The sequence below is a fragment of the Asparagus officinalis genome, chromosome 2 (genome assembly GCF_001876935.1).
Source record: "Asparagus officinalis chromosome 2, Aspof.V1, whole genome shotgun sequence".
NCBI lineage: Eukaryota > Viridiplantae > Streptophyta > Magnoliopsida > Asparagales > Asparagaceae > Asparagus > Asparagus officinalis.
Window position 1 is genome coordinate 80,338,395 of NC_033795.1, and position 24,418 is coordinate 80,362,812.

The 24,418-nt window shown below is 45.7% G+C and overlaps 2 protein-coding genes and 1 long non-coding RNA gene across 3 annotated transcripts in view; 1 reads left to right on the forward strand and 2 right to left on the reverse strand.

The window, feature by feature from the left end:
- Positions 342–799, reverse strand: LOC109829674. Its single transcript, XR_002244114.1, has 3 exons — positions 712–799; positions 470–640; positions 342–373 (listed from the first exon to the last, which is right to left on the reverse strand). It is a non-coding gene; the product is annotated as an uncharacterized LOC109829674 (long non-coding RNA).
- Positions 1,476–3,670, reverse strand: LOC109831395. The gene is made up of 3 exons (XM_020398721.1): positions 3,567–3,670; positions 2,692–3,245; positions 1,476–1,559 (listed from the first exon to the last, which is right to left on the reverse strand). Exons 1-3 carry the CDS (start codon positions 3,667–3,669, stop codon positions 1,476–1,478), a joined length of 741 nt encoding a protein of 246 aa, XP_020254310.1. The 5' UTR covers position 3,670.
- Positions 20,960–24,418, forward strand: part of LOC109831778 — a 4,336-nt gene continuing 877 nt past the window's right edge. Inside the window, exons 1-3 of the mRNA XM_020399196.1 lie at positions 20,960–21,030; positions 23,371–23,875; positions 24,018–24,137. Coding sequence (XP_020254785.1) covers positions 23,414–23,875; positions 24,018–24,137 — 582 coding nt within the window. The 5' untranslated portion in view covers positions 20,960–21,030; positions 23,371–23,413. The remainder of the gene's footprint in view (positions 21,031–23,370; positions 23,876–24,017; positions 24,138–24,418) is intronic.

Consider the following 24,418-nt stretch of genomic DNA (forward strand, 5'->3'; position numbering starts at 1 on the left):
CGGTACACAATGAAAACAAAATAAATACAACTCCGGCTGGTCCTATGATTGCACTCATTAGTCAAAAGACAGATAAACATAGGAAAGTACAATATCCCTGAATCGTATACATACCTGCAAGCCCGTCGCTCTGAGGCAAACTGGATATGCCAGGGATAGATATCGGGCTAACTCCAATGGCTGACGCTGCGATAATCAATCATTCATTGGTCAGATAAAAGATCAGGCAAGAGGAAGAAAATCAGATATATACCGGTAGATGAATAGTTCCCGAAGAATGGTCTCTCGGTCCCTCTGGAAGTCTGCTCAGCCAGCATGTCAGCTAATAAGCCGGCATCCGGCTTCGAGAAGCTTGGCCCCTCCATCGCAACATCTGCAGGGTAACCCAAATGTTGAAGGATGAGGAAAGCTCAAACGAGAAATCTTCCTTCACCTTACATAAGGAAAATGACATTGGATGCGGATATACCTGAATAAGGGATTGTGGGCTCAACATTATTTATCTGCTCAAGATCGATGTTAAGGTCGATGCCCAAAGACCCATCGTGAAAAGCGTCGCACATTTGTTGCACAAAGCAATCCATGTTGTCAACGCCAGGGGACGCCGAACCCGGTGGGAGTTCGCCCTCCTCGAAGAAACCTGAAGCACAAAACATGGTCACAAATCCCCAAAAGGTAAACAACCTTGAAGCAAGAGCAATTGAATGTTACCTCCCCCTCCATCGGCGGTGCTCCCTAAGTCCACTCCACAGGGACGCTGACCGTCATGGGACTTATGGGCAGTCTTCTTCCTCTTCGGGGCACCAACCCTCCGAGGACCAAAGGGTCGAACATGCGCAGGCCTATCACACGTTTCAACGTGTGTAGGAGCTGAGGGCTCATGATCACCGGCTGTCCTACCTAAAATGACAATAGCCATTTCAATGAAAAAGAGCTGTCATTTATGGAAAAGGAAAATTAAAAGAGACAAGACAAACCGGTATCGAGATCCCCTCTGCCGGTATCTGCGTCCGCATACTCATCCTCGGAGGTCTCATCATCATCATCCGTAGGGAGGAGCTCTTCTTCGTCTGTGAGAAGAGATTTGGCATGCCCTTTTTTCCGCTTCCGAGCAAGCTCAGCCTTGCGAATCGCCATCATAGCAGCCCGGACCGCATACTCGGACTGCAACTCTGAGAGGCTCTTCACGCTGATGGACTCATAGGCAGAAAGCAACCACTTGCAGCTGAGGAAAGTGATCAGTGGCTTACGCCTATACGAAGGAAGAGCAAAGCGAGCTCCAGTACATCCCACCATCGTCCATAGCCACGCTCGTACGCCATCAATCAATCCTCCCTCAACCTGAAGGCTACGGCTCGGATTCCCAACATACAGTTGGTCGTAACCGAACTGGCGAGCAAAGCGGCAAGGGAGATAAGGCTCTATGTAGCACTGGTTCTTCACCCGGAGGACAAGATATCCAACACGGATGTTCACTAGCCACCGGAAACAACCAGCATCAAGAATAGTCCGATCGCTTCTGGGTTTCTCCTCATCAACCAGCGCATCGCCATAGCGACCTGAAAAATGAGGGAAACACTTAAAGAATTCCCAACTCTTGCGGACTCGAAGCTCTTGCTGCACATCACTAAACTTGTTCCCGAGCCATCTGCTCTTCTCCAACAGCTGTATGAAGGGGACGGGGATGTCAACAACACTGGGCGCTGACATCAAGTCAGGACGGTGAAGAACGAACCACGCCATCAGATATGCATAAGGGAGCTCAACCTTCGGACAAACAAGCTCAGCTGATGGTGCAGAGCCCATATGTGTGAAACTACTGACCAGACCCCTGAGCCCGCAATGGATGCTAGCAACCATTGCTGGGAGCAGGGAAAGCTCTCTCCCGTAGGCTAGCTGAACTGCAGGGAAGAGCACCTCGATGGGTAGAGCGTCTGAAGACTGATGCGGGACGACACACTTCTTCAACCAAAGGGCGAGATAGCCTGCTAATAGAGTCCGGGGCCCAATGGACTTCTGGGCACGGCGGAGAAAAGAGCGAAACTTGGTCCCCGCGGGAAAAGTTCCCTCAGCACTGGCAATAGTGTAAGATTGAGCCTCAGTCTTCTCCAGCAACTCATTAACCGCAGAAGGGGACAATATATCTAGCTCATGAACAGACTCGTCGGAGTTACCCTCCAAGTTCTGGAACAAATAGCAGGCAAACTGCTTCAAACTGACCTGCCTCTTCCTCTTCGCTTGAGGAGAAGTCTGAACCAAGGAGGTGTGATAATGACAGGTAAGATCCCAGAGAGTGTCATACATGTCGGGAGTATCTTTCTTCATACACTCCAGCTGTTGGTTCGAGGGGAAATACTCCTGATACGGACAATCTCCCATCGGAAGACCCGAAACATAATGCATCTCATGCAAAGCTAGCCCTAGCTCACCACCACTGGTCAGAAAAGTGTTGCTGTCAGGCATGTAGGTCTCCAGCAAAGCCAAGAAATGGCGACAGCTGACTGGGATTCCGTACATAGTAGCTCGTATGGGCACGTACAACCCACTGCTCTTCAGATCCCTCTCCCAGCGCGCCAAGACGAAATCAGTCATGCGAGCCCACCACCCTTTGGCTAGTGAGGAAGCCCAGCCATAGCATCTGAACTCTACTGAAGATAACCGTCTCCCCAAAAGAGCCAGACGATTACTCACAGTAGAGGCAGCTGCTGACACCTCGCCTGGGGGTGCAGTGTCAAGACCCATAATCCCGGGTCGAAGACCACGAACGTCAGGATACCCGTTAGAGCCGGGGGTCTTGTGGTGAGTGACATATCCGCACTGAACCCGCTCAGCATCTTCAGTAAGAGGCCAAGACATCTGCCTGTCCACGGCCTGCCCCTTCAAGTGACTGAAGGAATATTGGCGTGGAATCGAAGGGATGTACAAACAAGCTCCACCATCAAAAGTCAGCCAGTGCTCCTCTTCAAGAGTCAATATAGCGGGGTCCTCAACATGATCCCCGAACAAGAAGCTCGGCTTCTGTAAAGCCTGAGTGGAAGTAGAATCAGCGGTAAAGGTGGCGTCTGTGATAAGCTGGCGCAAGCAGTGGCGCCCTCCTTCCCGTACTAAGCGACAAGATTCATCTGAGCGACCTCTATCGAATCGAGGAAGTGGGCTAACAGCCTGTCTAAGGGAAGCCGAAGAGAAGACCCCCCGACTACAACCGGTGTTGGCGTGAGGAGGAAGACTACCCGAGGGGAATTCCACTGCAATAACGCACAAGGGTGGAGTCAGAAAATTCATAAGAAGAATGATAGACTCATTCACGGAATAATTGGAGAGACGATTTTGAGCGTCCTACACCGGAAGAACGGTATGCATCATCACGTGAATAACGTGGTGACATACACCGACCTATAAGGCGTAGGACGACACAAAATCGCCCCAATATACCGAAGACTTGAATTGGCTAAGCAAAACAAGTCTGAAACCTTACCCTCCGCGAGAGAGGTATCGGTTCTTCCTTCATGACCCGCAAAGAGGTCAATCAGGGATGCAAAAAAAGAAAAATCGGCATAAATTCTCACCCCCGAAGAATGAGGCCGCGGAAGAGGATGTCGTAGGAACCTCCTCCTCACTATGCTGTGAACGAGAACGACTCCTCCGGGGACGAGATCGACGCGGAGACATTGCCAATCTGCAAAGCAACAAGTCAGGTACAATCTAAAATATGAATACACGAAATTTAAAAGGGAAATTGAGAACTTTAATTAAAATCCTATACATAAATAGGATTTCATAATTGAAGTCTAGTTAAACCTACAAATTTCGTGCATGCGAAACAATGATTGTCATTTTCGCGGTGAATTTTGGTGAAATACCCAAAATACCCTCCGTGTTCAAGGCCAAAATTCAGGTCAAGGACACACCCGGTTCGGGTCATGATCGTCATATCCGATCATTTAGCACCCCCGGTACCCCACCATTTTGGTTAAATTTTGCAAATAAACCCTTTTTGCAGAATTTAGCCAATCTTGCATAAAAGCCCCTCTACAAATTTTGCATTTGGTCTCCACATGCATTTATCAAAATTTGATCAGGGGCTTGGGGTTTAGACCCCTTGGATTTCAGCCTCAATTTCACAGCCCTTTTTGCAAATAAGCCCCTCCAAAACGTTTAGGGGCTGTTTTGCAAATAAACCCCTCAAACAACTCCTTAATCCTATTGCATAAAGCACCCCCCACATCCCTTCACCAAGTGGACATAAACTCAATACCCAAATTTCAGTCCCACTTTTGCAAATAAAACCCCACGAATTTCAGCCCCTATTTTGCAAATAAGCCCCCCAAAATTCGGCCATTTCACCTCTTTTGCACAAAGAACCCCAAAGTATGGTGCATACACAACCCCTAGCCTACTACAAGCCTAAAAATGCAACCTTTACAAGAAAATAAAAGGATTGTGAAAGGAAGCTTACCAAATCAAAGGAGATTTTCTTTGAGCTTGAAGATGGAGGAGAGAACCCTATTTGGGGAATGCAAGCTTCCGGCCAATGGGTATCCGCTAAAATCCAAGATTGCTTAAAGATTGATGGGTTCTTCAATGGAGGAAAGAAGTTTGGGGAAGAAGAACCTCAAAACCGAAATAGAGGGGAGGGGGTTCGGTTTTGAGCTAAGTAAGAGAGGGAACTCTCTTTTGAATTTTGAAAAGAAGGGGGGAAAACAAAAGAAGTAATGGACCAAAACAAAAGGAAAAAGAAACAAAGCAAAAAAGGGAAAAAGACAAAAGAAAAGAAGCAAGAGGGGGGGGTGTCTCGGCCCTAGAACCGAGACACCCTAGGGTGTCTCGGCCTTGGCCGAGACACCCCAAGGTGTCTCGGCCTTGGCCGAGACACCCCAAGGTGTCTCGGCCTTGGCCGAGACACCCCAAGGTGTCTCGGCCAAAGGCGAGACACCCCCGGGTGTTTTGAGTCCCGTTTCGTCCTATATGCCTGTTTTGGACCCGGATACGCCCGTTTTCGTCGATTATTGGATGTTTTGATGAAAATCAACACCAATCAACATTCGATGCACGAAACCCTAAGGGTCAACGCCGGTCAACGCGTAACCCTAGGTCAACGCCAGTCAACGCGTTGCGACAAAAGTCAACGTTCGACGATTCAAAACCCTAAGGGTCAACGCCGGTCAACGCGTAACCCTAGGTCAACGCCAGTCAACGCGTTGCGACAAAAGTCAACGTTCGAGGATGAAAATCCACACCAATCGACGTTCGACGATTCAAAACCCTAAGGGTCAACGCCGGTCAACGCGTAACCCTAGGTCAACGCCAGTCAACGCGTTGCGACAAAAGTCAACGTTCGAGGATGAAAATCCACACCAATCGACGTTCGACGATTCAAAACCCTAAGGGTCAACGCCGGTCAACGCGTAACCCTAGGTCAACGCCAGTCAACGCGTTGCGACAAAAGTCAACGTTCGAGGATGAAAATCCACACCAATCGACGTTCGACGATTCAAAACCCTAAGGGTCAACGCCGGTCAACGCGTAACCCTAGGTCAACGCCAGTCAACGCGTTGCGACAAAAGTCAACGTTCGAGGATGAAAATCCACACCAATCGACGTTCGACGATTCAAAACCCTAAGGGTCAACGCCGGTCAACGCGTAACCCTAGGTCAACGCCAGTCAACGCGTTGCGACAAAAGTCAACGTTCGAGGATGAAAATCCACACCAATCGACGTTCGACGATTCAAAACCCTAAGGGTCAACGCCGGTCAACGCGTAACCCTAGGTCAACGCCAGTCAACGCGTTGCGACAAAAGTCAACGTTCGAGGATGAAAATCCACACCAATCGACGTTCGACGATTCAAAACCCTAAGGGTCAACGCCGGTCAACGCGTAACCCTAGGTCAACGCCAGTCAACGCGTTGCGACAAAAGTCAACGTTCGAGGATGAAAATCCACACCAATCGACGTTCGACGATTCAAAACCCTAAGGGTCAACGCCGGTCAACGCGTAACCCTAGGTCAACGCCAGTCAACGCGTTGCGACAAAAGTCAACGTTCGAGGATGAAAATCCACACCAATCGACGTTCGACGATTCAAAACCCTAAGGGTCAACGCCGGTCAACGCGTAACCCTAGGTCAACGCCAGTCAACGCGTTGCGACAAAAGTCAACGTTCGAGGATGAAAATCCACACCAATCGACGTTCGACGATTCAAAACCCTAAGGGTCAACGCCGGTCAACGCGTAACCCTAGGTCAACGCCAGTCAACGCGTTGCGACAAAAGTCAACGTTCGAGGATGAAAATCCACACCAATCGACGTTCGACGATTCAAAACCCTAAGGGTCAACGCCGGTCAACGCGTAACCCTAGGTCAACGCCAGTCAACGCGTTGCGACAAAAGTCAACGTTCGAGGATGAAAATCCACACCAATCGACGTTCGACGATTCAAAACCCTAAGGGTCAACGCCGGTCAACGCGTAACCCTAGGTCAACGCCAGTCAACGCGTTGCGACAAAAGTCAACGTTCGAGGATGAAAATCCACACCAATCGACGTTCGACGATTCAAAACCCTAAGGGTCAACGCCGGTCAACGCGTAACCCTAGGTCAACGCCAGTCAACGCGTTGCGACAAAAGTCAACGTTCGAGGATGAAAATCCACACCAATCGACGTTCGACGATTCAAAACCCTAAGGGTCAACGCCGGTCAACGCGTAACCCTAGGTCAACGCCAGTCAACGCGTTGCGACAAAAGTCAACGTTCGAGGATGAAAATCCACACCAATCGACGTTCGACGATTCAAAACCCTAAGGGTCAACGCCGGTCAACGCGTAACCCTAGGTCAACGCCAGTCAACGCGTTGCGACAAAAGTCAACGTTCGAGGATGAAAATCCACACCAATCGACGTTCGACGATTCAAAACCCTAAGGGTCAACGCCGGTCAACGCGTAACCCTAGGTCAACGCCAGTCAACGCGTTGCGACAAAAGTCAACGTTCGAGGATGAAAATCCACACCAATCGACGTTCGACGATTCAAAACCCTAAGGGTCAACGCCGGTCAACGCGTAACCCTAGGTCAACGCCAGTCAACGCGTTGCGACAAAAGTCAACGTTCGAGGATGAAAATCCACACCAATCGACGTTCGACGATTCAAAACCCTAAGGGTCAACGCCGGTCAACGCGTAACCCTAGGTCAACGCCAGTCAACGCGTTGCGACAAAAGTCAACGTTCGAGGATGAAAATCCACACCAATCGACGTTCGACGATTCAAAACCCTAAGGGTCAACGCCGGTCAACGCGTAACCCTAGGTCAACGCCAGTCAACGCGTTGCGACAAAAGTCAACGTTCGAGGATGAAAATCCACACCAATCGACGTTCGACGATTCAAAACCCTAAGGGTCAACGCCGGTCAACGCGTAACCCTAGGTCAACGCCAGTCAACGCGTTGCGACAAAAGTCAACGTTCGAGGATGAAAATCCACACCAATCGACGTTCGACGATTCAAAACCCTAAGGGTCAACGCCGGTCAACGCGTAACCCTAGGTCAACGCCAGTCAACGCGTTGCGACAAAAGTCAACGTTCGAGGATGAAAATCCACACCAATCGACGTTCGACGATTCAAAACCCTAAGGGTCAACGCCGGTCAACGCGTAACCCTAGGTCAACGCCAGTCAACGCGTTGCGACAAAAGTCAACGTTCGAGGATGAAAATCCACACCAATCGACGTTCGACGATTCAAAACCCTAAGGGTCAACGCCGGTCAACGCGTAACCCTAGGTCAACGCCAGTCAACGCGTTGCGACAAAAGTCAACGTTCGAGGATGAAAATCCACACCAATCGACGTTCGACGATTCAAAACCCTAAGGGTCAACGCCGGTCAACGCGTAACCCTAGGTCAACGCCAGTCAACGCGTTGCGACAAAAGTCAACGTTCGAGGATGAAAATCCACACCAATCGACGTTCGACGATTCAAAACCCTAAGGGTCAACGCCGGTCAACGCGTAACCCTAGGTCAACGCCAGTCAACGCGTTGCGACAAAAGTCAACGTTCGAGGATGAAAATCCACACCAATCGACGTTCGACGATTCAAAACCCTAAGGGTCAACGCCGGTCAACGCGTAACCCTAGGTCAACGCCAGTCAACGCGTTGCGACAAAAGTCAACGTTCGAGGATGAAAATCCACACCAATCGACGTTCGACGATTCAAAACCCTAAGGGTCAACGCCGGTCAACGCGTAACCCTAGGTCAACGCCAGTCAACGCGTTGCGACAAAAGTCAACGTTCGAGGATGAAAATCCACACCAATCGACGTTCGACGATTCAAAACCCTAAGGGTCAACGCCGGTCAACGCGTAACCCTAGGTCAACGCCAGTCAACGCGTTGCGACAAAAGTCAACGTTCGAGGATGAAAATCCACACCAATCGACGTTCGACGATTCAAAACCCTAAGGGTCAACGCCGGTCAACGCGTAACCCTAGGTCAACGCCAGTCAACGCGTTGCGACAAAAGTCAACGTTCGAGGATGAAAATCCACACCAATCGACGTTCGACGATTCAAAACCCTAAGGGTCAACGCCGGTCAACGCGTAACCCTAGGTCAACGCCAGTCAACGCGTTGCGACAAAAGTCAACGTTCGAGGATGAAAATCCACACCAATCGACGTTCGACGATTCAAAACCCTAAGGGTCAACGCCGGTCAACGCGTAACCCTAGGTCAACGCCAGTCAACGCGTTGCGACAAAAGTCAACGTTCGAGGATGAAAATCCACACCAATCGACGTTCGACGATTCAAAACCCTAAGGGTCAACGCCGGTCAACGCGTAACCCTAGGTCAACGCCAGTCAACGCGTTGCGACAAAAGTCAACGTTCGAGGATGAAAATCCACACCAATCGACGTTCGACGATTCAAAACCCTAAGGGTCAACGCCGGTCAACGCGTAACCCTAGGTCAACGCCAGTCAACGCGTTGCGACAAAAGTCAACGTTCGAGGATGAAAATCCACACCAATCGACGTTCGACGATTCAAAACCCTAAGGGTCAACGCCGGTCAACGCGTAACCCTAGGTCAACGCCAGTCAACGCGTTGCGACAAAAGTCAACGTTCGAGGATGAAAATCCACACCAATCGACGTTCGACGATTCAAAACCCTAAGGGTCAACGCCGGTCAACGCGTAACCCTAGGTCAACGCCAGTCAACGCGTTGCGACAAAAGTCAACGTTCGAGGATGAAAATCCACACCAATCGACGTTCGACGATTCAAAACCCTAAGGGTCAACGCCGGTCAACGCGTAACCCTAGGTCAACGCCAGTCAACGCGTTGCGACAAAAGTCAACGTTCGAGGATGAAAATCCACACCAATCGACGTTCGACGATTCAAAACCCTAAGGGTCAACGCCGGTCAACGCGTAACCCTAGGTCAACGCCAGTCAACGCGTTGCGACAAAAGTCAACGTTCGAGGATGAAAATCCACACCAATCGACGTTCGACGATTCAAAACCCTAAGGGTCAACGCCGGTCAACGCGTAACCCTAGGTCAACGCCAGTCAACGCGTTGCGACAAAAGTCAACGTTCGAGGATGAAAATCCACACCAATCGACGTTCGACGATTCAAAACCCTAAGGGTCAACGCCGGTCAACGCGTAACCCTAGGTCAACGCCAGTCAACGCGTTGCGACAAAAGTCAACGTTCGAGGATGAAAATCCACACCAATCGACGTTCGACGATTCAAAACCCTAAGGGTCAACGCCGGTCAACGCGTAACCCTAGGTCAACGCCAGTCAACGCGTTGCGACAAAAGTCAACGTTCGAGGATGAAAATCCACACCAATCGACGTTCGACGATTCAAAACCCTAAGGGTCAACGCCGGTCAACGCGTAACCCTAGGTCAACGCCAGTCAACGCGTTGCGACAAAAGTCAACGTTCGAGGATGAAAATCCACACCAATCGACGTTCGACGATTCAAAACCCTAAGGGTCAACGCCGGTCAACGCGTAACCCTAGGTCAACGCCAGTCAACGCGTTGCGACAAAAGTCAACGTTCGAGGATGAAAATCCACACCAATCGACGTTCGACGATTCAAAACCCTAAGGGTCAACGCCGGTCAACGCGTAACCCTAGGTCAACGCCAGTCAACGCGTTGCGACAAAAGTCAACGTTCGAGGATGAAAATCCACACCAATCGACGTTCGACGATTCAAAACCCTAAGGGTCAACGCCGGTCAACGCGTAACCCTAGGTCAACGCCAGTCAACGCGTTGCGACAAAAGTCAACGTTCGAGGATGAAAATCCACACCAATCGACGTTCGACGATTCAAAACCCTAAGGGTCAACGCCGGTCAACGCGTAACCCTAGGTCAACGCCAGTCAACGCGTTGCGACAAAAGTCAACGTTCGAGGATGAAAATCCACACCAATCGACGTTCGACGATTCAAAACCCTAAGGGTCAACGCCGGTCAACGCGTAACCCTAGGTCAACGCCAGTCAACGCGTTGCGACAAAAGTCAACGTTCGAGGATGAAAATCCACACCAATCGACGTTCGACGATTCAAAACCCTAAGGGTCAACGCCGGTCAACGCGTAACCCTAGGTCAACGCCAGTCAACGCGTTGCGACAAAAGTCAACGTTCGAGGATGAAAATGAGGTTTAATGATTCTTCCTTCGTTTATCGAAGTAAGAATTTGAAGCGAATATCTTATCGATGTAAGATGTTCACTCTTCTAAAGATCAAGTCAGAGCTTAGATCTCTAGGAATCGCCAGAAGCTTTTTGAGGATGTTTGTGAAGAAGGAAGACTCTCTCTCTTGCTCTAATTCACCAAAACTCAAGGCTCTCTGCTCTAATCTGCTCTGGAAATGCTCAGCCCCTGTCAATGATGGCCATAGGGGGGTATTTATAGCCTCCTTAGACAATAACTGAAGAAATAGCCGATCAACAACTGTCTCTTTAGCAGTTGATGCTGTCGCGGCCTAGAGGGCGCGACAGTACGATACATGTCGCGGGCCAAAGGACGCGGCAGTCGACACTGCCGCGGCTAAAGGGCGCGGCAGTCGACACTGCCGCGGTTAAAGGGGCAGTTACACCCACGTTCATACGTGTTTGAAACTGTTCTCCCACGACCTTTAACCACCTTTTTCGTGGTTTAACTGCCTGTCCACGTCAGCACACGTTCTATCTCTGATACGCCGCCACGTGGACTTCAAAAATCATCAGATAACTCCCTTATAACTGCCACAACATCCTTCTTTAACTGCCGCGGCACCATAGGTTGCAGCGGTTAAGCCGCGGCACCATAGGCTGCCGCGCCTTAGCCGCGACACCTTGGTCTGTCGCGCCTTAGCCGCGACACCATGTCTTGCCGCGCCGCCATGTGTTGCTTGATGACGTGTATATTGTTCTTCTATGTCGTCTTGAGTGGTGTTTGAATGTCTGTAACAAACCTTGGTTGAAGCCGGCGTCATAACGCTAGGATAAGCCAAATAAGAACGGCAATACTCCGAAGAGTATACGAGTATAAACTGCTTCTCAATACTCCGAAGAGTATACGAGTATAAACTGCTTCTCAATACTCCGAAGAGTATACGAGTATAAACTGCTTCTCAATCCTCCAATCGGTATATGAGGTTAAACTGCTCCCTGATACTCCAATAGGTATATGAGTCTAAACTGTTTCCTACCATTGATGGGAAGTTCCTGGAGAATGTTACGCTAATATTCTTAAGGATAACCCAAACATGTAACGGAGTACAAAGTCAGACCCAGTTCCAAGAAAGAAGCTGGGGGTGGATGAGTCATATAATGGGAAGTTCCCGGAAGAACACTATATGTAATTTTCTTAGGGATAACCCGATAATTACGAACAAGGTGATAAACATTAAAGTCCCACCATAATTTGTACTCCCACTCTCACTGTCTACCTGGTCAAACCTTCCTATAGTTAGGACCACAACCAAAGTCCCCTCTCGATTCCTTCCGTGAACGAGAGGTCCACTTTCAAATTGAACGATCAAGCTTATAAAAGGTAAAGATCGTCTCAATACTCCCACTTCCACTGCTTCCTTGGTCAAACCTATAAAAGTTAGGGCCACAACCAAATTCTCCTCTTGATTCCTTCCATGAACGAGAGGTCCACTTTCAAAAAATTAAGCAATCAAATCTATAAAAGTTAGGATTATTCTCAATCTCACTTAGTCAAGCCTACAAATAGTTAGGACTAAGACCGAGTCATTCTTTTTCGATAAACGAAAGACTTCCATCTTTTCCTTTTTCAGCCAAACCTATAAAAGTTAGGGTCGAAATCGGAATTTCCCCTCAATAAATGAGGGACTCTTTTTGGATCGAATGACCAATCCTATAAAAGTTAGGGTCGTTTGAATTTTTCCGATTCTCGGAGTGGAGATCCCACTCCTAGTTTCATCATTTCGGATTCTGGGGGTGGAGATCCCACCTTGAGTTTCCTTTCCAACTGGAGATAAAATATAACATTTTTCCTCTTCAGTGCCGGGAGATAGAATATAAAATTCTTCCTCTTCTATTTTCCAGTCCGTCTTTACCCTTAGAAAAGACACAATTTTCAACTTCCAATCCGAGCACTTTGTGCATAGGGAATTTTATCTCAACTCCTAAACAGAGATAAGTCTACGCCTAACACGAGTTGCCGGTTTAGTCTTTCACCGATTGAAAAAAACACCAAGGTCTAAACTTGGGGAATTTTATCTCAACTCCTAAATAGAGATAAGTCGACGCTTAACACGCGTCGCCGGTTTAGTCTTTCACCGATTGAAGAAGACACCAAGGTCTAAACTTGGGGAATTTTATCCTGAAGCCTAAGTAGGGATGAGTCAACACCTAACACGCGTTGCCGGGTAGCCTATTCCCGTAACAAGGGCGAAGTCTATGTATTCAAAATCATAGCATTAAGTCTAAGAGAAGCAATTCTCTTAGCACAACGTTACATGTGAAACGGGTTTTAATAATTCACATGCTAGCCCGATTCAAACGGTAATCAGTAAAGGCACGTCAAACCCGTTGATGGCTGGGGGTTTGCCAAAAATCCCAAAGTCTATGTCTAACACGCATTGCCGGTTAGTCTTTGACCGTAAAAAGGACAAAAGACCATATATTCAACATTGTGGCATGTTGTTATTAATAACACCATAATCCGTGCCTCACACGCACGGGGAATTTTATCCCGAAGCCTAAGCAGGGATAAGTCAACGCCTAACACGCATTGTCGGTTTAGTCTTTTACCGATTGAAGAAGACGTCAGAATCCGAGTCTGGGGATTTTTATCCTGAATCCTAAGTAAGGATAAGTCAGCGCCTAACACGCGTTGCCGGGTAGTCTATTCCCGTGAGAAAGACGAAGTCTACGTATTCGATGTCGTAGCACTAAAAGAGTTAACTCTTTTAGCACAACGTTATGTGCAGAACGGATCTAAACAATCTTCATGCTAGCCCGACTTAAACGGTAGTCGGTAAAGGCTCATCAAACCCGTTGATGGCTGAGAATTTGCCAAAAATTCTATAAGTACGAGTCATTGATGCATCAGCTCTATTAGTTGGTCTCGTGACTCGATTATCCAACAACATTAAAATAAGATCCACAAATGCAGATGAATCAGCTTTAACAGTTGGTCCTGCAACCCCGACACTTGGGACCGCCGTGCTCCAATACCTTAAGAGCTTAAACTATGTATACTCCAGTAAACATACGAGTATAAACTGTGTCAACGTACGACGTTCGAAACCCTAGGGTCAACGCCGGTCAACGCGTAACCCTAGGTCAACACCAATCAACGCGTTTCAACAAAAAAGTCAATGTTCGACATTCGAAGCCCTAAGGGTCAACGCCAGTCAACGCGTTGCGACAAAAAGTCAACATTCGATGTTCGAAACCCTAGGGTCAACGCCGGTCAACGCGTCACCCTAGGTCAACACCAGTCAACGTGTTGCGATCCAAAAAGTCAACATTCGACGTTCGAAACCCTAGGGTCAACACCGGTCAACGCGTAACCCTAGGTCAACGCCAGTCAACGCGTTGCGACCAAAAAGTCAACGTTCGACGTTCGAAACCCTAGGGTCAACGCCGGTTAACGCGTAACCCTAGGTCAACGCCAGTCAACGCGTTGTGACAAAAAAGTCAACATACGATAATCTGAAACCTTAAGTCAGCATAATATGACAGAGATAGTCAATTCAAAGTCAACTCAATGACACGAGCCAAACTCAACTCACTAGTGATAGACTCGAGATTCCGACGACGGCCAGGCGATAAACGCAGTGCCGGAAGAACTTCGGTTATTCGTCAAAGCATCGAATAGACCGAAAATCGAAGGAGCCAAGAGTTGAAGCTAACTACAGGTCCTTTACGCCGACTGAAGGCTGGATCAATCACATCCAAAGTATTCTAGCCTCTTCTATAAAAGAAACGAGTCTGGAACGCTTTGGAGGGGTATCTGTAGGCATCAAAAATTGCCTATAGGTCTCCGTGAACAGCTTAGTGTTAAGGAACGACAATGAACATCACTATCTGGTTCACAGGAGTTCGACTAATGTCGGTGAACGCTTGAAGTGAACCGACGAACTACGTGTGTAGGCATCGAAAATTGCCTATAGGTCTCTATGAACAGCTCAGTGTTAAGGAATGACGATGAACGTCACTATCCGGTTCACAGGAGTTCGATTGATGTCGGTGAACGTTTGAAGTGAATCGATGAACTACGTGAGCTGACAGAATTCTGGAATAACGAAGATGCGGGCTAATCGGGAGCCCCGCAATGTTTACAAAGGGAACAATGCCCTTCGTGTCTCATTCATTCTACAGATAATCCAACCATTGGAGCTGATAGAACTCCTTGTCGGCTTTCCAACGCATTTGGAATCACTCAGATCCGGGTTCAGACAAAGAAGTTACAGTGAAAACGGTCAAACGGGCATTGAAAACGTCTCAGAGCTGAACCGAGGCACCTACGGTGTCTCGGCCAAGTCAAGACACCGCAAGGGTGTCTAGGCCAAGCCAAGACACCCCAAGGGTGTCTCGGCCAGGCCAAGACACCCCTAGGGTGTCTCAGCGCGGATTTAACCCCTTTAAGTGGTTTTAACCGCTTTGCAACCCCTCATGCCTATAAATACAAGCCTTAGGCCTCATTTTTTCAGATTTAGAGTTTTGGAGAATTGGCGAAGCCCTGCCAGAGTGAAGAGTGATCGAGCACTTCAACGTAAGAGAGTTTCTTCGTCAGATCTACATCACCCGTACCCGATCCTTAGTATTATCCCGTTGTGGTAATACTAAGAAGAGCAAATATCTCGCTTTTATCGAGATAGGCGCTACAGTTTTCTCGATCCCTTCGCGGATAGACGAAGCTCTGCCCAATTTTTTCAGCAATCAGATCTGATCGACGGTGGTAAGAGACGACGAACGGATCTTGTGTTTATTTTCAAGAAAGTTGTAATTTTTATTTCTTTGTTGTTTGAATTCATTTGTAACATTTGAAGTTTAATGAAATCAATGATGAAGGCAACTTTCGACGAAAACACCCTGTAGTAGACCGACACTTATCCAAATCCCCGGCATAATCCGAATCCACATATCCAATGCATAACTACCCACCTGTAGTGTCCCACTCATAAATCAAACCAACATTGAGCGTACCTCGAATGTACCTCAAAATCCATCTCACGGCGTCCCAATGACCCACTCCTGGATCGTGCATGTATCTCGAAACCATGCTCACCGTCTGTGATAAATCCGGCCTTGTACATACCATCGCATACATCAAGCTCCCAACCGCACTTGCATATGGAGTCTTCGATATCAACTCTCGATCTTCAACTGACTTCGGTGAAAGGCCAGCTGAAAGCTTCAAATGGGCTCCCAATGGTACACTACCTGGCTTCGTATCCATGCTAACATGAAATCGCTTTAGTACATTCTTCAAATAAGCCACATGTGTCAAACAAATTCTGCCATTCTTCTTGTCTCTACCAATCTCCATTCCCAAAATACGTTTGGCCTCACCCAAGTCCTTCATCTCAAACTCATTTGAAAGCTGAACTTTCAACTCATCTATAGTCGACCTGGAAGTAGAGGCAACCGACATGTCATCGACATAAAATAACAAATAGATGTACGCACCTCCTCTCAACTTGCGAAAATACACGCAATGATCAAACTGGCTCCGAGTGTACGAATGACCAGGCATAAAACTATCAAATCGCTTATACCACTGTCAAGGAGAATGCTTCAAACCGTATAGCGATTTCTTTAATCTGCAAACCAACTTATCTTTCCCTGCAGCTCAGAATCCCAATGGCCGAGTCATATATATTTCTTCATCAAGATCACCATGAAAAAATATCATCTTCACATCCAACTGATCTAACTCTAATCCATACTGTGCCACCAAAGATAGCAGAATCTGAATCGAAGAATGCTTCACCACCGGAGAGAAAACCTCATTATAGTCAATACCTTCCTCCTGTGCATAGCCCTTCGCAACCAACCTAGCTTTGAACCTCAATGGAGTGTCCTCAATACCCTCCTTCTTCGTGTACACCCACTTGCACCCAATTGGCTTCCGCCCCTTTGGAAGCTCAACAAGCTCCCATGTATCGTTCTTATGAAGAGACTCCATCTCTTCTTGCATAGTTACCTGCCACGAATCAGCCTCTGAACTCTGCTCGGCCTCTCTGAAAGTAGTAGGTATCATCTCATTGATACTCTCTACCGGAAGTGCATATGCAACTGTGTCGGCATACCGTGCTGGCAGTCGTATGTCTCTCCTCTGTTCGAACCGCAATAGAATCCTGAACCTGAGTCGTCGGTCCTTGATCCTGCACTTGAGTACCCGTATCCTCCACATAACCATCGTGCTCGCCTGAGGTCACCTCAGTCGGCACTCTAATGGATACTGCACCATCTGGACACTGTGGAGCTGCATCAATCTCCACCGCACTCTAATGGATACTGCACCATCTGGACACTGTGGAGCTGCATCAATCTCCACCACCTGCGATATCTTATTTGTCGGGTCACTCTCCACCTGATGAGAGATGAGAAGCTTCAAGATAGAAGCCTCATCGAATGTGACGTCCCTACTCAGCACAATCTTCTTATCAACTGAAGCCTCATCGAATGTGACGTCCCTACTCAGCACAATCTTCTTATCAACTGGATTCCAAAGCTTGTATCACTTGACACCACGCTTGAATCCTACAAATATGGTCTTCCTAGCTCAAGGTTCCAACTTAACAGTTCTAACATGATAATATGCAGGGCAACCAAATACCTTAAGCTGGTCATAGTCATGTGCTGTCTCTCTCGACCACATCTCCATAGGGGTCTTTCTCTCAATCGCAAATGAAGGCAGCCTATTAATGATGTGGCTCGCATATGAAAGTGCCTCAGCCCAAAAGATCTTATCTAAACCACTATGCGCTAATAAATATCGAATCTTCTCTAACAAAGACCGATTTAACCTCTCTGCCACCCCATTTGCTGCGGTGTATGACTAACTATGAAGTACCTCTCTATGCCCTCGTTTCGATATAGTTGCTGAAAAAGGTCTGAAGTATACTCGCCGTCGTTGTCGGATCGTAACGTCTTGATCTTTCTCTCAGTCTGCAGTTCCAATCTCTTCTTCCACTCCACAAATAAATCTAGGACTTTATTCTTATGCTTCATGGTGTACACCCAACAACGCCTAGAATAGTCATCAACAAACGTGACGAACCAATATCGACCACCAAGTGATACAGTCTTAGTATGACCCCAAACATCTGTGTGCATGTAGTCTAGGATGCCCCTCGTCTGATGAATGACAGACCCGAACTTCACCTTCGTCTTCTTTCCAAGAACATAGTGCTCACAGAACTCAATCTTCCCACTCTTGGCTCCCTTCAATAGCACCTGCTTGCACAATACCTGCTGTGACTTTTCACCTGTGTGTCTTAACCTATAGTGCCAAAGTCTGCTCATGTCCGCTTCTAAAATAGCCGAAGCAACCTGACCAATCTCGGTGCTCTCCTTCAGATAGTATAAATTTTAATTGCGGACTCCCTTCATCACCACCAAAGATCCCTTAGTAAACTTCGCTACAGTGTTTTCAAAAGTCACCTTGAATCCCTTCGCCTCCAAAGCTCCAACTGAGATAAGATTCTTCTTCAGCTGAGGAACAAATCTCACCTCCTTCAACTCACAGACTACTCCATCGTGCATCCGAATCCTCACAGTACCTATCCCACAAATGCCATAGGATTGATAATTTCCCATGACAACAACACCCCCGTCGAGTCTCTCAAACGATGAAAACCAATCTCGCCTAGGAGTCACATGATAAGTAGCGCCAGAATCAAGCATCCAATCCGATGCATCCAAATGGTTTACCTCCAGAGTAATCAAAAGAGAAAAGCTTGAATCATCAGAATCATCGCCTTTCGCAACATTCACATCATTGGCCTTCGGGCCCTTTTTTATTGATATTCTCATTTTCCTTGACCTTTGGGCAGTCTCTCTTCCAATGTCCTAGTTCCTTGCAGAACACACACTGGTTCTTAGCTAGCTGACAACGACCTCTTGTCTTTGACCTTCCTCGATTACCACCTTTCGGATATGGGCTTCTACCTCTCGTCGACAAGGCCTCTCCTAAAGTACTAGCGCGGGAAGTCTCCTTATCCTTCCTCCTCAAATCGTAGTTCGTCAATGCGTTAGTCACTTCACTATAAGTGATAGAAGATCTCCCGTTCAGCAAAGTAAGCACGAAGGTATCATACTCCTCATCCGGTAAGGAGCCCAAAAGAATAATAGCCTTGTACTCATCCGTGATCTTCTCATCCACGTTCGCCAAGTCCGACAACAACTTAGTATAGTTGTTCACATGATCCACAAGCGAGGTGCATCGGGACATCTGGAATCTGAATAACCTACGCAGCAAATGTAACCTGTTCTCAACACTCTTCGTAAGATACTTATTGTTGAGAATTTCCCACATCTTCATCGCAGACGTCACCCCAATCACATCATATTTCAGCTCCTGTTCTAAACAGGACCTGATCACCCCATAAGTGTTCTTATTCATCTTTTCCCATACCGCCTCTTCATATTTAGGTGGCCTCACATCAACCATGATGGTCTCCTCCAAATTTTGAGCATTGAGCATATCCTGTACGTCACTCATCCACAAACCAAAATTGATTTTGCCGTCATATTTTACTACACTAATCTTAGTGTTCTGAAAACCCACTTGAACTGTATCCATCATCTTGCTGCTTTCACCATCTTCTTCACCCATAATCAAAAAGTCTAAATTGCAAAGAAAGATTCAAACTTTATAGAATTTAGAAGTTACCCAACTGAACGTTAGATTGGATTCCAAATAGAACTCCTAACCACACGAGGAAAGCGAGATCTTCAACGGCAACTTCAAACTCTAACTCCACCGAAGCCTAGAACTCTAAGAACCAAGCTTCCAACTGAATCTTCCTCCACCTAATCCAAAATCCTAGATCTGAAATCTAAGCTCTGATACCACTTGTTGCGCGCCGTGCGGAAGCGTGCTCGACAACCAAACGAGTCGGTGAGCAATGAGAGAAGAAAACCAAAACCAAACACGAGTGCAATTCACAAAATAACGACCAAAATCACACACAAACACAGGAATTTACGTGGTTCGTCAATTGCCTACGTCCACGGGGAGAGGATGGGGAGATTTCACTATATGGAGGAGAAATACAACGAGTTACAACTCACAAAATCACTCAAATATAACCCTAACCAAAGCTCTCAACTCCCTCACAATATTTCCCTCTCAAAGTGCTCAAAACAATGCTAATTCTCTCCTTTAGAAACCCTAAAAAACGTGATTCTATTTATAACAAAACACAATCCCAAATAGATTAGGATTCTAAAAACGAGTCTGCCACACCCTGGTGTGGCACACACCACACCTATGACAAACAAGACAGATTCTGCCACACCAGGGTGTGGCAGACACCACACCCATAGCAAACAGTGCAGATTCTGCCACACCAGAGTGTGGTGGAGTCTGTTTTGCTTATTCTTCATGTTTTTCTCAATTCCTTCGCCGTTTTCACAAAGACCTATGCTGGAACTCTGACCTATGATTGCAACTGCCGACCAAGGTTAAGGATCATCTACTTTAAAAAACCTAAGCTAATTACCTACTGTTTATGACATCTTTTATCAAGAATCTGACTAAGGCATTGGTTTTTTTTTTGTTGGGGTGGGGTGGGGGGAGAGGGAGGGGGAGATGTTGGTGGACAGTTCATAATTGTCCATCTGACGTTTTTTCTGTGATCTCAGGCCAAGCCAAGTAGACTCAACCACACGTAGCCTAGACCGAGGACCCGAGGACCTACTTTTGTCATCTAAAGTTGGTTAAGGGACTCTAATTGATAGAGTCCAATCTCACAGACTTCAATCTGGTAAGTTGGTTTCATGCATTAGCACTTTGAACGTGAGTTCTATTTCATCAGTGAGCTATATCTTATTAAACTTTTCAGCATTAAAATTATAAGAAATCCGAGATTTAATAAGGGCTATGACCTACAATAGGCCATCTGTCAGAACAACTATGGGGCAGGGCATGTTATATCTCCAACTACATATAATAAAATACTACAAATTTGTAACTAAACCTTATAAACAAACTTATAAGAAAATAGATGATACTAGGTATGAGTTGGTATAATGAGCTGCCAGCTTACTGTCATGTGAGCCCCACCCGATGTGACTAGCAAGAGGGCTCACATCGCATTGAGCTGACAACCCATTTTGTAAAGTGGGTTGTCGGCTCCTATACAAATTTTTAAAGTAACATTATATTTATCGACAATGCTAAATTTGCATCCTATTTCTTAACGGGTCGGATCACTAACGGGCTATCGGGCTCGCTCACAGACTATAAAAACCTAGCTCCAATAGAAACATTAGGGACGACCCGCTGACCAATCCGCTCTCTCTCCTCATCGTTTTCCTCCTCCTCTCCCTACCAGGTACGTTCCCAATGCGCAATGAGATCTAGGGTTTCTAAAATCTTCAGTATGGATTTTGGTACCAAATTCTGTAGGAATTACCATCTGAGCTGTAATCATAGTATCGATCGGCTAGAAACTTGCTTGGGCTTTTGATGAAGTTTCTAATCTTTGATATTTTGCTCTAAACCCTTCAATTATTAATGTACTGTACTGAATTTTGGCATTTGGTTCCTCTAACTTATTAAAATTTTGAATCTTTTGTGAGTTGATTTGCACTGACGATAACTCTGATTGGGAATTTTGTGCTGTTGAGTTGGGTTAATTGGAACGGGAAGACTGTTAGGGTTTTAGGAGAAAAGAAAAGATTTTGGCTGATAAGTTTATGGGGGTGTGATGTAGTTTATCAAGTACTTGTCTTTAAGCCCCCATATAGAAATTTTGCATAAATGAAATAGCCCTAACGTTATATGAGACGAACAAGAGATAACAAATGATAATAAAGAAGGAAGAGCAATGTTTTAATGTGTTATAGTTTTAGCAGGGTTTCAAACATCGTATATCGGGGATTTATCGGATGGTCAAAATCCATATCGGATAGCAGAAATCGGGGATAATTAGTATTTATCGGAGTGTCATATTAAAGGGTGTGCATGCATAATATAATGTCATAAAATATAATCTAGAATAAAATACAAGCAAATAACAAGATAAATAAACCAACTGTAGAAACTTAATGAAATATAAACATACTAAAATGTAAATGCACATATTTAAGATCGCTAAGCAAATGTAAGTACACATGTTTACGATCACTAACAGATAATTCCGATAATTTTTACTGCTAAACTCGGCTGATTTATTGGTTTATCGCACTTTTTCGCATGTAATTACCCCCCCAACCCCAAAACGACAAACCGATTAAAATTTGAACTTTTTATGTCAGAAGGGCCCCAAAACCGATAAATTGTCGATAATTTTGATTTATTGGCTGATATTTAAAACCTTGAGTTTTAGTGCCATATAGTTGTTTTGCGGGGAACCAATCCTGTAAAATGTCCATTGAGGCTTGACTTGGTGGTAGATGGGGTTGGATTACTTGAGGTTTTAGGTTCAAATTTGGGTTAGGATCATTTTTTTATGAAAATGCAAAAGGAAGGATATTTAAAATCTAGTTGTATAGTCAGTCATCTAGGTTGGTTGTTGGAGGGTATTAATATTCCATTATAAATTTTCAGGCTCCATCATTTTTGTTCCATCTCGCTACCAATGTTTGAACATTTGATAAAATAATTTTGATGACCTATGTTCAATTATTCTTTGATTCCATCACTTTGGTGCATGTGTGTTATGTCCAGATGACTGAGAAAACCATTATGATTATCCTGTTAATCAATATGTTAGTTTTTTTAATATTCCTGTTTATGTGGTTTAGATGCAGTTTGGGTCACATGTGGCTATACTCTTGATCTCTTTAGACCTTTGAAATTTGTCGGCTTTATCTAGTTGCTTGTTCTTTATCTTAAGCTCACGTGTGGTTGAACAATTCTCACTTTTGTTTGATAATCAAGGGAAAAAACATTAAACTGCAATTTGAAGGTTGTAAATTGTAACAGTACAGGCATAAGGCAGGTCACAGTGTCTTAAGGTATATGGATCCACTGCTAACTACATTCTTTGCAGCCTATTACATAGTAGTTAGATAAAGCTTAGATAAAAGTAACTGATAATCTGATATTTGTGTTGGATGACGTTATTAACTGAGAATTAATAAAATTCTGTCCCACCAACAAACAACAGTCAATGATGGATTCTTTTTTTTTCTTTTTTCTTTCTTTTGTGTGTGTGTGTGTGGGGGGGTGGGGTGGGGGTGGGGGCGAGTTGATAAGAGCTTCAAAGAGTTTCTTAGCAAGCTGAGAGGGAGGTGTAGTTTGGCAATTGCTAAGGTCAGTGGTAATTCATGTCCACAGTTAGTGGTAATTCACAATAAGGTATATGCTTGATTGTTCGAGATGACCTCAAACTGAATTAACCATTAACTTCATATTTATGTGCACATTTGTTTCAAGTTCTCCTTTTGACCTCCTAATGTGATGCTTAAGAAGATTGTCATACTTAGCTCCTCCAATGCTGCAACACGAAGGCGAGGTTCTTCTGCTGTTTTTTCCTTTTACAATGTATGATATACTTAAAAGTTACCAAGCAAGGAGTTTGTACGTCTGACCCCGTGGCTGTTGTGCTTTATTTCATAAGAATTGATGTTGGCAACTCGACTGTTCTGGCTTTTTGGTGAAGGTTAAATGATTTAGTCTGTGATGAACATCCAGAAAAGAGTAATTTTCTGCTCTTGCTTGATTGCAGGAAAGATCCCATAGCCAGAGATTCCTGGGAGCAGGTTTTTGTGATGGTCAGAGAAAGGATTAAGAGGACTGGGGATGCTGCTAATGCAGAAGCATCAAAACAATCACGATCGGAGACAAAAACTCCAAAAGCGTTGAAGCCTGAAACCAAAATTGTAAAGAAAACACCTAATCAGAGTAGCGAAAGAAATCCTCACAAGGCCAAAAATGTAGATAAAAACCAAGAAAAGAATAAAAAGGAAAGGGATTATAACCAGGTAGAGGACCAAGAGAAAATTGATGGGATGATATTCATGTGCAATGCTAAGACCAAATCAGATTGTTTCAGCTACATGGTCATGGGTCTTCCACACGGCAAGAGAGATACTGTGGTTAAGATCAAGCCTGGTTTCAAGCTCTTCCTCTATGATTTTGATGCGAAGCTTTTATATGGGATTTATGAAGCAACATCAGCAGGAGGAGTAAAACTTGAGCCAGCTGCCTTTGGTGGGTCCTATCCTGCACAGGTGCTACTTTAAATATTGCAGAATTTCATGTTTTCCTTTTCCAATCTAGAAGTCATTATAGCTGTCCATTTTTCTTATGACTTTTAATTTCTACATAACTTTGTGGCTCCTAAACTTGTAACAAATTTGAAACTTTTACCAGGTTCGTTTCAAGGTTCACATGGAATGTGTGCCTATTTCAGAGGCAACCTTCAAGAAGGCAATCATGGGCAATTCTGGTGGCGATAAGATTAAGTTTGACTCAGAACTCACCACCAAGCAAGTGAGTAATTTTATCCTAACATTATTAGTGAGTTAAATTTCAACTTAAACCACCTGAGCTTGAGGGGTTTTGTACATAACCCCACTGAATATTGTTTATTTCACGTAACCCCCATGAATTTGGAAGTTTTCTCAACTGATCCCCCCGATGTCATTGCCCATTAATGAGGAAATGATGAAAATTCCCTTTTGGAAAGGAAAGGGGACTAAGGGGAATTTTTCGTCCTTTTATGTCGTGTGCTTGGCATGTAAGGCGTCAAATTTGGCCCTTTTTTTGTTTTG